Source organism: Ischnura elegans, chromosome X (assembly GCF_921293095.1).
Source record: "Ischnura elegans chromosome X, ioIscEleg1.1, whole genome shotgun sequence".
NCBI lineage: Eukaryota > Metazoa > Arthropoda > Insecta > Odonata > Coenagrionidae > Ischnura > Ischnura elegans.
This window is the reverse complement of record NC_060259.1, coordinates 87,205,008-87,218,825: the sequence shown is the minus strand read 5'-3', so window position 1 is coordinate 87,218,825 and position 13,818 is coordinate 87,205,008. Positions and strand designations below refer to the sequence as shown.

Below are 13,818 nucleotides of genomic sequence, written 5' to 3'. Positions count from 1 at the left end.
CTCTCTCTTTTCTGGCACTGGCATTTATATAATGTTACAGGATTGGCAAAAATTGGATATGTGGAGGAATATGTGACTTAGTGAGATAAATATGGCAACTAGCTATCTATATTGTGAGGTCCGGTCCGAGGTAGCGGTCCGTGGCCATCACGTTTTCCTAAGTTTGTATTCTAGAGAGCCGATCGTTGGAAATTTCGCGATTTTGGCAAGAAGAGTTTATTTTTTGTTCTTTGTCTATAATTTAAAAAATATATTTTCTTATGTAATACCACGGAATGTATTTCAATGTGCGTTACTTGTGTTGCAAAATGTTAGGAAAGTGACTAGTGACACCCTAGTGAAGTCCTATGTCTGTATTTAAACTCCCGGAAAAAAAAGAAAGCATCAAAAATAAGCAGACAACAGAAAAAGTGTGGAATTATGTGAGAGACTCATAGGGATATAAGGCTGGTAGATTAGAGAGCAAAAAAGACCTGATTGCATGGCATACTGCCAAGTGGTTCTACACTCGCATTGGGAGTCTGCCTTCATAGTGGGACCGAGGACATCCAGTCAAGGCATGGGAAAGCGACTTTTACTGGAGCGAGCCGAATCCAGTAGAATAGTGGTGTTCCAGGTCATATTGGGGGCAGATATGTGGTGTTCCAGGTCATATTGGGGGCAGATATCATCGTCTCTCTGGCCCTTCATCCGACACCCAGGATTCCTGGAGGATTCGTCCTCACTCATCAAAACTTTGTAAGAATTCCCGTCGTCAGGTGTTCTTATGATTCCCACATTTTATTACCCATTGACTCCCTACGCATTTTTTTTTGTGATTTTAAAAATTCGAAATCATTCGCAGTGTCTTGTTACCCCAGTCATTAAATTCTCAAGAAAACAGGACCGAATTCAGTGGACTATTACTGCAACTTTCCATCTCAAAAAAGTATCAATTACGGGTATTAATTGAAGGCAATGTTCTGTGCCTTGTCCCAATTTGTTATTTTGTTTATATTATTTTGTTGTAGGTGACGCCATTGTGAGGGTTCCTTATTGTTGTATTAGAAGTGACGCTGTTTTTTTAAGGGTTAATTTTTGTCTGTTGAAGGAGACGCCATGTGTGGAAAAGGGTTTTCTTTCTTTCTTCTTTTTATTAAATTGTGTTGTGAACAAGATGTATTTCTTATTATCTAGCCAAAATCGCCAAACTTCCTCAGTACAATTGCCTCTCTCAGAATAGTGATGTGGTTGACACGGAACCCTGGGAGCCATACCTAAGCCCTTATTACCTAATTTTTGCAACAAAAGTCTGGTTGTGGTGGGGCATCACTCGCTCGTCGACTGTATGGTTTTTAACCCTCTGTCATGGCGGATCAGCAACTTATTTATCTAGCTGGACTCTGACTCATGATCCCTGGTCAAATCTCATGGGGAAAGCCAAGTTCTGAACCCTAAGGGAATGGAGTGAATTGGGACCACTACAATGTATCATTCTATCAGAGACAGACTGATTATCATGTGGTAATATCAAAACTTAGCACAGTCAGGGAATATTTAATCCTTTACACTGAAATGTAAAATGTATACTGGTGACATACTACATAAAAAAATTACATACCCACACAATTAGTGCACCACAAAATAAAAAATTGACACTACATATGATGCACAAAACATAGAAACACACAGAAGAGAACACTTACAAAATTAACTACATGATGGAGCCCATTGATGTGACTCACATCATTTATATATATCCAATATCTATAGGAAGAAAGATGACTAAGAGGTGAGTAGAGCCCTGCAAAGCACTTACTATGCTTGCCAACTAACACTCACTTGGCCCTGGAATCTTATGCATACACTCAAGCCTCAAGTGTCCCGAGTGCGGCTGTGCTTGACTGCTCACTCTCCTCCATTCATTCATTCCATAGCCCTTAAACTCCCACACATTCACACATTTCATAGTTCTAAACCCCTGGCAGGATTGCTGGCCGTCCCAACAAGTAACTCTAAACTCTGCCAATGCTTGAAGATAGTACTAATTATAAAATGAAAAGGCATTTTGAGTTAGAATGAAGTACGAGAGATCAAGAAAAAAGCCAGAGCTAATGTGTAGCATGGAACATTGAGAAAGGCAGTTCCCTCCCTCTCTTTCTTTACTCCAAATAATTCCTCCAACCCCCACCCTTTTATGACTCATGCCTCATTTCTCCTCCGCTTGCTGAGGAAAATGTGTGCGAGTATTTAATGCCTCTGCAATTCAGTTATTTTGTTCTCTTCTGTATGTTCTATACTCTAGTGCATAACATCTTGTGTCAATTAGGTATTATTCATAAAAGTACACTTTGTGACCCGTTAATGCTCTTTTATTACCTAAGCATGCACAAAATTTGAACCAACAACACGTGGAAGAAATTATACAAGAGACTTTTGATCCAATCACCAAATATCAATAATTGAAACAATGAAAGTATAATTTGCACCTGTTAGCCATAATAATATTTTTGCATAGTTTCCAAACCATAAAAAAAATCAAATTTTCCAGGGATATGTTGATTATTCAATGAATAACTTAGAATAGCATGATTCAATTATCAAAGAAAACTTATCTAAAAATTAAATGGACCAAAATGTAACTAGCGGCATTATAAAAATTATGACTCAGCCTTGAAGAGGTGTTACATATATTTTATGGAATATAAATGGAATGGTATATATTAGCTCCCAAGAAAAATAAATTCCAAGACTGTTTTCATATGGTATTTCTTAAGCTGGACTATTTATCAAACAAGACTGTTAAAATTAACTTTGTTAGATATCTAATTCTAGGTTATGGATAAGAATGAATGTACCAATTTTTGCATTCTTGAACTCTGAAGAGAGCTTTAGCTGATATTACTTACACATAGCTGTGAATAATTTCCGCACATTTGTTAACGACAGACAATTTCTTGTAACTAAAACATCAGCCACATAGCAAAAAAGCACAGAGGAAAGATAGCTGCATAGGAAAGGTGCTCCAGATAATAGTCCATTCTATAAAATAACAATTGCATAAATCATAACACATCCCTAAATTAATTTTACTCATTATGTATTCAAAAATATATTTGAATTTGGAAGGATAACATTCTATAAGAGCTGTTGATAAGCTACCCATAATGAAAAATATCAAAGGTACTCCCTCTGAATAAGATATGCCACCAACAAACATAGAGGTAGGCACTGAACGAAATTAGTTTTTTAATAAGGATTCAAAAAATGCAAATAATTTCAAACATATATAATTCTCAGCAATAATATTAGATCCAGGATCTTTTCCCAAAGATTAATTTATTCCCTCATCATTATTTTTACTCATTAAGTAAGCAGAATAATTTTTATTGAACAAGTTACAGTAACTGTGATATCAATTTCAACGTTATAATTCAAATTAATAAGTTCATGAGAGTAAATACCAGTTTCAAATCAAATCATTTTATGAATACTGAAATGATATAAGCTATGAATCACAAATATATTTCCTGTACCACACAACTCTTACATGGTTCTTCACTTTAGACGACTACTTCACTGTCACATAAAGAACTGACAAAATCATGGCCCTAATTTTAAGGCAAATCATTAGAAAATAAAGACAAAAATAATGACATCCAGACTCAAAATTGAGTACTGAACCTCAGAGCCCAAGGATGCCCGGCACACCCATTGCCATAATGCTAGCGAATGGTTAAAAATACCCAAATGACAAAGCTTTGTAAACATTTACATTGACTGATTTCAATCTCACCAATATTGCTTCACTCACAGAGGCATCTATTCTTCAATCAAGGCTAATTTAAAGAGGAATACTGATGGCACTCCATCTCAGACAAAATTCTTGCCACATGAGACAAAGGGAGCTATTAATTAGTAACCTCAAGCCACACAGCACAATCATGTCCTAAGAATACCACTGAGACAATATGAGTACAATATTCCTGAGTCTTCAGAAAAAATTATGGAAATATGTACTTCATTCAGAGGGTAGTTAGAGAGATAAATTTAGAATTTATTACTTTGCACTCTAACTCTCATTGAATTATAAGAGACACATACCTCGGTGGCCCAAGAAAGGGAACCAGCTCCTCTACCTTGAATGCATGAAATCCACCCAGTGGCTTTATGGGTGAAATTTACCCTCACCTATCTAAAATTACACTCAAGTTAAAGAACTGAGCAAGTGATTCATTTTGTGAACTCAATATGAAAATGCATGTATACTTGATGGGAACAGCCTGCCCCCAAACAAAATGATGGTGGAATGGGTAGCTAACTCTAAACACTTGGCAGTGTCAATAATATGAAATATATGAAACCAAGAGCCATGAGAAAGGATGGTCAGGATAAGTCAGCATCTAAGATGTCCATCCCAAAAAATACGGTATTCTGAACACAATCAGTGGTGTGTGGCTTGGGATACAAAGCTCAGTTAACCAGAGAAACGTGAAACCAGAATCAACTTTAAAAATCAAATATTTTAGTTCAGACAGAAATTTTTAAAATATTTTCCCGTAGAACGTCAGAATAACCGCTATGAAAAATAGAAATTGGTATTTGAGTAACTTTTTCGTGATTGGTGGGCATTCAATTTAGAGATAAACTTGGTTTCTTGGATGATTGTGTGTTTCAATATTAGGCACAACCTTCCACTTTGAAGTTCTAAAAGGCTTTCTAAAAATAATATTTTTCCACTAAAAGAAAAGAAGAAAGTTAACCATTACAACCTGCAAGTCTTTCTGCCATTTCGTAACAATACCCTATTCTTAAGTCCGTAAATTGTCACATTCTAAAATTCTCATCCCATTATGCACTTGCCATAGAATAATTTTCTCGTCAGCTAGGCTACTACCTAATTTATAAAATAAAATTACAATTTAAATACTAAATATGGACATTTTGGTGCTTTAAAGACAATAGCCATCATCTGAGAATGGTACTTTTAAAGGGATATCTAGTGGCATAATTGGACATCACTTTCCACTAGTAACATTTACCAGCAAAAAAAGCATGATCCTAGTCGTGGATATGCAGGGAATATGAGAAATATTATCCCCAAGGAAACTCCAGATCTCTATGCTCCAATATTTACCAAGGGCAATATACGGCCATAAATTTACCTTGGTATTAATTGAAGTGTTTTCAAAGTTTGTCCAAGTATATCCCTTAAAACAAATCAAACACCATGGCTTGTCTACTATGTCCTCCATAATGTATAAAAACTAGTACTTTTTCTGATGTTACTCCTTTCCCAATAACGTCAACATTTCACAAACCTGGACACCATTCAGTTCTCATTAGCCTGGGTTTGCAGGACTCCATGGAACTAACTTGGTTTTAAATAAAGTCTTATTTATTTCAAATTATAGCACATCCCTATAAACAAGCATCGGCATTGAAAGAGACAAGTCAGAGCAAATGCAACTAGTCAACTTAGGCATGAGAAAGAACAACATTCCTGAGATTTAATATTGCCTGAAGTTATTTAAACTACTGTTACAAGCCTTTTGGAACTTCAAATTGGATTCACTATGAAGTCAATTTTGACACCTTTCACATTCAGATTTACAATTTTGTCATGGTACCCATGAATCATACTTCTATACTGATTGCTTTTTCCCAGTCTAAGAAAAGAAAAAGAGCTTCGACAATAAAATTCTAAAAATGGAGATACTTCTTTGGAATATATATTTTTTAACTCGCAAGATACTACCTTAAAGAATTTAAAGAGTGTAGGTTAGTGAGAAAACACTTACCGTCTGTATACTAAATCCAAGGACTGTTTTCATGTACATAGGTCCAGGAATAATGAAGGTGTAATGGACCCAAATCCTTCCAAATGTAGTAATAGCAATGGCCCAGACTGGGAGTGATGTCACGATACTTCTCCAAGGAACTGGCATACTCTGAAAATAAAATAAATTCGGGCAAAGAAAGAGGACAGGCACAGGGTTAAACTAACACATAAAAACTAAATAAATTATGAATAAGGAAATAATGAAAGATAGTTAACTAGGGTAAGATGAAGAGAATTCAAATTAAATGGTAGGGTTAATGGGGTTAAAATATAGGACCAGGAGGCAAGGGAGATTAAGCATTAATTAGCATTGCTTCCACAGGCATATTTCATATCATCCACACCTTTAGAACTATCTTATCTCTCATTGCAAAACCTTAGAATAAATTAAATTTTCCAAGCAACTTTTGACATTCCTTACGTACTCTAAAAATTATGATAACAATTTGGACTGGTTAGTTGAAGCCAAATGCAACTATAGAAATATTAAATTAACCAGCAATAACTTAGACAGTAAGATACTCATCAAAGAATTAGACGCATAATAACTTTTCGGGGCCAACATATGGAATCCATGTTGTGGGGACACCAAAACTCTAATGCAAAGTTTTGTAATTGGTACAATTACTTTTTGGTAAAATTTTGATTGATAACCACTTAAAAAACATAATTTTTATTAATCCAAAGGCATGTTATGAAAACATCATTGAATATCATACAAATTTGGCCATTAATACAATATTAGCTAAACTAATCAAGGTTTTCTAATGAAAAAGTGCACATTGAGAATGACTCACCTTGTCACCTACGACTGTATTCCCAACGTGGCTTTCAATGTATTCACGTTCTGCAGGTGATATTCTTGGATGAGATGCAGGACTATCAAAGGCAAGTAACCACCAAATCACACACCACAATACTCCAATTGATCCGGTGACATAGAACACAACCCTCCAGCCAAAATTGGCTGTTATGAAGCCAACCAGAGGGTAGGTCAACCCGATTCCAAAGCTAAAACCTAGAGTCAGAAAGAAGAGAACAGTTAAAATCGTGAAATCTCATTACAACTAATTTTAAAAGTATTCCAAACACTTGGAAGAGTTATTACTCGTTTCACAAACATACATAAATTCCAACACGTAATATCATCAAGCAGAGCACAAGTACGAAGATGATAATGTGTGAGTTGTCCATAAATGCTTGTATATGATTCAATTAGGAACATGAACACAGGAAAAAACATCACAAAGGAATTATTCTGGTTAATTTTTAAATGTTTTTGTGAAAATTTCAGTTTTTTCTTCCAATCTCATAATTTTTAAACCAGTGACACACCATAAAAAGGACCAAGTTCTTAGCTTATTAAGAGCAAATATAAATGAGAGGGGCAATTTAGCATAGTTTGCCATGGCTAAATAATTTACTAGAGAAAACCAAACATTGCTAAGACATGTGTAACAAGTGTTGAACTTTGGCTTCAATAAAATGACTTGTTTGTAGTTATGAATGGAGAGTGTTTTGCTTGAGCAGCCTGAAGAACCAATGCCTTTTCAGAAGAAGCCATGGCCAAAAATATTAAAATGCATCTTAATCGGAAATTTAGGCTAAATAAACGTAGGTTATAATGCACTTTTTAAAATTAAGCAAAAGCAACATAGGACCATAAAAGAAAAGAACAGATTAGATTATAACTATTCCTTCAGTGGAGATGTGTTGTTGTGCACAACTGCATTGAAAAAAATGACTGTTCATATCAAAATATGCCTCAAGCCCAGCAATCCTCCACAAAATCAGTCATTCATGACATTTATCAATCGATTAAGCTGTAAATTGAAGGAACTCTGAGGCCCCCACTAATTTCAGTTTTTGAGCGGTAACTTTATTAGGACCCAACTTGGTCCCTTACTGAATTCCCTTAGGGCCTTATTCGTTTCATCACTATTACACTTTCCTATTGGTTATAAAAACAGTAGGAATTTTAAGAGATGTAATTGCTTCGGTCTCATAGTGTAACCACTCACTGGAGATTAGCGGTAGCCAATTAGATAGTATCCTGAATGCAACGCAACCCACAACTCTTCGGTAATCTTACGTCCTCAGTCCCTCACATACGCATAGGGCCGAGCGATTCCTCATAGCGAATAATCAATTCCTAGTGGCCATTGGTGCACATATGGGAGAGAGATTGAACGACTAAACCACTGGATTTAATCCACGGCAAAATTCATTACCTCAACAACTTCAAGAGATGGCAAATAAAAATAATTTTAAATTCGGTAGCACAAAACAAATTTTTATAGACATTCTTACAGGCCCGTAACTATGGCGGGGCAGAGGGGGCACGTGCCCCGGGCGGCACATTTCATGGGGCGGCAAAATTTTAAAATTTCATTTAAAAATTGTTTATTTTTTCTAATAAAATTACTTAACAATAATTATTAATTCATAAATTTGTAAACAAAAATATTAATAAAAATTCTGAATATCAATCATACGGTGTGTAATTTCAACGACCGTATCTCCAAAAAATAGCTTACCCTAGATGTATTATATTTTGGAGGTGGGGAAGGTGGGAGGGAGCGAGGACTCTTCAAGGGGCATCCATTAATTACGTGAGGCGTTTAGGGGGGGGAGGGGTCAAGCCGATTCTCACCCAATCTCACGTGAGGGAGATGGGCAGTCCTGGCAAGTATCACGTAAACTCTTTTTTCCGTAAGAAACAGTCTGATTCTATACTACGATGTTCGTGATCTTAAATACTATTCTAAACTAATCTCAAAGAAAATAATTGAAAAAATTGTTTTCTTTCATAAATATAACGCAATGAAGCAAATATTAAGGTATTCACACTGAAAATACGCATTTGAAACAATCTCACGAGTGATTAGACGGACGAGCCAAATCTCACGGGCATCCATTAATTACGTGAGGCGTTTAGGGGGGGGAGGGGTCAAGCCGATTCTCACCCAATCTCACGTGAGGGAGATGGGCAGTCCTGGCAAGTATCACGTAAACTCTTTTTTCCGTAAGAAACAGTCTGATTCTATACTACGATGTTCGTGATCTTAAATACTATTCTAAACTAATCTCAAAGAAAATAATTGAAAAAATTGTTTTCTTTCATAAATATAACGCAATGAAGCAAATATTAAGGTATTCACACTGAAAATACGCATTTGAAACAATCTCACGAGTGATTAGACGGACGAGCCAAATCTCACGCTATCTCACTGAGGGGTGGTCCAAAAATCGCCAAAATTACCTCACGTAATAAATGGATTTAGGGTAGGGGGACGGCAAACTGATCTTTGCCTCCTGACAGACTTCTAGTACCGGACCTCAGGGGCGCTGCTAGGAATTAAGGTTGGGGGGGGGTTTAGGTGCAACTAATACCGGGGTGTGTGAGGGTATGGGATACCCACCAGGATAAGCGGCAGGTGCGAGATTAATAAATTTGCGGAATTTTAAGATTAATGGTTCAAAATGGTGAGTTTTACGGCTTTCTGAGGAATATCTTATTAATCCTTACACTATTCTATCAGCAATATCAATCGAATTAAGTGAAATGGATAAAACTTTAAATTTCTCTGAGCTCTGGGGGGGGGGGGTTTATCCCCCAAAACTCCCCCTCGCTGCGCCACTGCCGGACCTGTATTCATACACGCTTGTTATGGTCACACATCGCCAATACGTGTCAGACATGTAGCCATGATGGACTTAGGCAATTCAAGCACCATTTCCCTTCTCCCTCCGAAACCTCGCACTTCGAGGATATTGATTGGGGATCCTAGAAGACTTCGCCCGGGATTTGAACTCGGGACCCCTCGATCAGAAGCCAAGCGCTCCACCTACTGGACTACCACACTCCCCGGAAAATACGATTAGCGGTCACAAAACGTCCGGGAATACACCGACAAATTGGAAAATGCAGAAAGTAACTCGAAAACATAAAGCACGCAAAACTACAGCCTTCACAGTCCAATCTCATGTTCCGATAGGTCGTTCCTGGCGCGGAATTCAAATCTGACTAGAGAAAGCCTTCGTAAGGGGGTGATGAGAACAGCTTCGCCCATTAATTGCGTGAGGTGATTTTGGCGAATTTTGGACCCCTCCTCCCCCCTGAGTGAAATATCATGAGATTTGGTTCTACCATCTCCCTCTTATCTCACGTGGAATCGTTCATAATGAGTATTTACACTGTAAATACTCATTATGAACAATACTTCACTGCAATGGCTTTATTAAAAAAATTAAAATTTTTAAAATTATTTTTATTTAAGACTAGCTGACCCGACAGACTTCGTCCTGTCAAAAAAATTTGTAATGTGGCAGTGTTTTGTTCCTACCTTTTTATATTCTTTGCAAAAAATTATCCTGAACAGAACCGTCACCCTGGTAATAATTCGGTGTGAATTAAAAATAATTAAATAAAACACTATAAGCATTTAAAAGTAAGTAATTTTAATCATGTAAATCATAATTATTAACAAAAAAAATCAGTTCTATTTTCATTGTAGTGCTTTGTGATAAACGATGTTTTTGTTTGATTACCTGGCGCATAGACAAACAAATCTGATGGTTTTCCAATACGGGAACAGGCAACATACAATTGACCATGTGAGAAACATAGGTTTTCCAAATTAATACCACAAACACTTAATGATTGCCCCTGGGACTTGTTTATGGTCATAGCAAAAGCAAGCCGCACTGGAAACTGTAGTCGTTTAAACTCAAATGGCACATCAGTCGGAATCATTGGGATGCGCGGTATGAGAAAATCTTCTCCTTTAAACTTTCCCTTCAATATAGTTGCTTCTATCACGTTGTTTAGTAGTTTTTTTTATCGCTAACCGTGTGCCGTTGCAAAGGCGCGGTTGGTTGATATTTCGCAACATTATAATTACCGATCCAACCTTTAATTGAAGATTGTGAGGTGGCAATCCTGGCAAATCCAGCGAGTTTAAAAATTCCGGTGGATAGTTAACTACATCGTCTTGGTTAGTTGCCGAATCAACTGATTTATATATCCTCGATTCGCCTGTAATTTGTTCTTGAATTTTGAAATTTAATTCATTTACATCAATGTTTTTGGCTGCCAATATAGCTCGTTCGCTTAACCAATCATGGTTTCTGTAATTTTGAGCAACATCTGGAAATACCTTCTGAATGAGTTCTTCTTTTGATTGAGTTAAATGACAAAAACTTTGAGGAAAGTTAATGCATCCAGTCAACATGTCAATAGGAAAATGGCCATTACCAATGTCAATGAGTTGTTTAGAGAATATGTTTCCAGATTGGTCATTTTGCAACTCAACACGCATATTCTTGCTTAAATGAAGTACTTTGACATATTTCCACAAATTGGATGACTTTAGACATGCGTTGAGTTCATCAGCTGGCGTTGATCGTGGAATCACTGGCAATGTTTGACGAAAATCTCCTGCTAATAAAATCATTGTACCACCAAATCGGTTCTGATTGCTCCGTAGATCTTTTAAGGTTCTGTCTAAAGCCTCCAAAAAATTTTTATGTGCCATCATTCATTCATTTTTTTTTGTCGCCTGCCGAAAGTAAAACAAAAGAAATAATATCGCGAATCCAACCAAGTTGTTATTATTATATTTTGTGACTATTCAATTTGGTCGGGTCCGCGATCACTTTTTTTTTAGTTTCGGAACGCGACATTAAATCCTCCAACGACGTATTCTGTGCTCCAACGCACACACGCACACTGTTTTGATAGATATGATTGAATTTGAACTTTGTATAGCGGTAAGAAAGTGCAAATTTACTTTTTGACGTTAGGAACACACCTACATTTCTTAGATAACAGTGAGTGCTTGTAATTTAATATGAACTTTATATAATAATAGCAATAAAGCTCAAATTGATTCTACGTTTTAGTTAGAAAACGTTTGTATGTGAAAAAGAAAAGGGCTGTTTTTAGGGTTTTCCCGGAAATTATTCGATTTTTTCTCGCCGTAAGAACCATCCCTGGACTTCAACGAACATTTTAAAAAAAGAATTGGCCAAATTGGTCCAGGCGTTGTTGAGTTATGCGCTTACCAACACATTTTGCGATTCATTTTTATATATAAGATTAGTTAAGACCAGTATTTAACTCAACTCAACCCATTTTTCTTGCAATCATACCCTATTTCTTGTGAAAAAATAATTACGTAATACTTGCCAAGACTCCCCCCTGTCTTCCACGTGAGATTGGGCGAGAATCGGCTTCACCCCCTCCCCTGATGAGTCTTCGCTCCCTCTCACCTTCCCCACCTCCAAAATATAATACATCCGTAAGCTATTTTTTTTAAATACGGTAGTTGTAATTACACACCGTATGATTGCTATTCAGAAGTACTATTAATGTTATTGCGTACGAGCATCTGCTAATAAATAAATTGGTGCCACTAACGGTGTAATATCAACATGACCATCGTGGCCAACAAAATTTATATCGGAGAAATACTTCGTATCGCTCGTTCAAAAACTATAACCCAGCTAAATATCCGTCCGCATCAGATTGCCACACAATGTCTATTAGGCGAGACTTACTATGAACAAATGTATCGGATTTTCGATTTCAACCACAAGTACACAATTCAAGCACTGATTTTGGTGAAATATTTATGAAAGAGTACGGCACTATAAAAAATATAATCTGCACCCGAGTGAATTACATGTTTGGTCTACAGGTTTGTGAAATTCTGACAGTTTTTCCACATAAAATTGCTACCTCATCTCTTGCTAGGAAAGATGCGAGGAGAACATTGGGTATTGAGTGACGCAGGACCAATCAGCTGACGGTGACTGCGCCTCGTAAGTGACTGGCGCAGAATTTAGGGTAAAGCGCGCGGCCGTATTCCACACTAAATTATGTTTTTCCAGGAAAGCGGTTGCTCAAACATAAAAACGGAGTAAAGGAGTTAAAACGCTCTATTTTTATTAAAAATATTGTAGAGGCTGAGACTTTGTCGAATTCCATCATCACCGAAAAGTAATTGAACTTTGTGCATACATTTTGGATGGATTTTTTACATCAAACTATGTATGGCTAATAAAGCTGACACTCCCATTACTAATGACCACATTTTTCGACTTCTATTTCCCCCTCCTTGACCTCTCGCGGATAACTCAAAACAAACTCTAACAACGGTTACTATGTATTCAGTCCTGATGATCCTGCAGAGCAGCGAAACTAGTTGACTGTAATAAATTATTAATATTGAATGGAATTTTACAAACATGTGGGAGATCAATAATACAATATTATGATAATGGAGGATGTATTTGAACTCGATTTTTCATTAATTTTCTAAATTTTAATATGGATATCTATTTTCAGGAAAACGTTGCCAAGACTTAGGATTCTGCTCAAACTGGCATCATAGGAAAAGTTTTTGTTAAAATCCCCACAAAAAATGTATATTGACGGATTTAGCGCGCAGTAGAAGGTCAACCACCAGTGTGAATATGGACCGGCGGCTGCCTGCCTGCCAGGTATATTTACCTCCACCATTGTCCGCGAAACATTAGCATTTGTTTCCAATTCAAGGGATTCATATGCTCGCTCCCAAAATGTCATCTTTCACTCAGAAGCTATTTTTGAAGCTCATTGTAGGAACAGATGTGAGTCGCTTATGAAGGGCACGATTGAATTGGCCAATGATTTTACTTAACTTTTTACAATATTCCCTTCGAGGTAATATCGATAAACATCATCACCATTTGAAAACGATTGTTCCTAACGACTCAACAACACTAGGTCACTGAGTAATACAATCCATAAAAATATTTTCCTAAATGAATCCTTTTCGTAGAATCTTTTTGTGAACATTTCTGAATATTTCTCTGCTCTTTTCCATCGATTTGTTTCTTTTTGTTCAAGTTCTTATCACTAATTTCCAAACTCTATAGAGTATTTGAATTAATCATGTATTATATTTACGAGTATGCTGAAATTATTTTAATGAAAGCAAAACTTGAAATAT

The 13,818-nt window shown here is 36.6% G+C and overlaps 1 protein-coding gene across 4 annotated transcripts in view; it reads right to left on the bottom strand.

Annotated features, from left to right (window-relative positions):
- The window catches only part of LOC124171890 (sialin-like), a 166,497-nt gene that overhangs the window by 11,932 nt on the left and 140,747 nt on the right, over positions 1-13,818 (bottom strand). For 3 of the 4 annotated variants that reach the window (XM_046551279.1, XM_046551280.1, XM_046551278.1), the window contains 3 exons: positions 6,619-6,839; positions 5,781-5,930; positions 2,889-3,021 (listed from right to left, as the gene is read on the bottom strand). In XM_046551279.1, coding sequence (XP_046407235.1) covers positions 2,889-3,021; positions 5,781-5,930; positions 6,619-6,839 — 504 coding nt within the window. The remainder of the gene's footprint in view (positions 1-2,888; positions 3,022-5,780; positions 5,931-6,618; positions 6,840-13,818) is intronic. The other variant, XM_046551281.1, reaches the window with a different exon arrangement.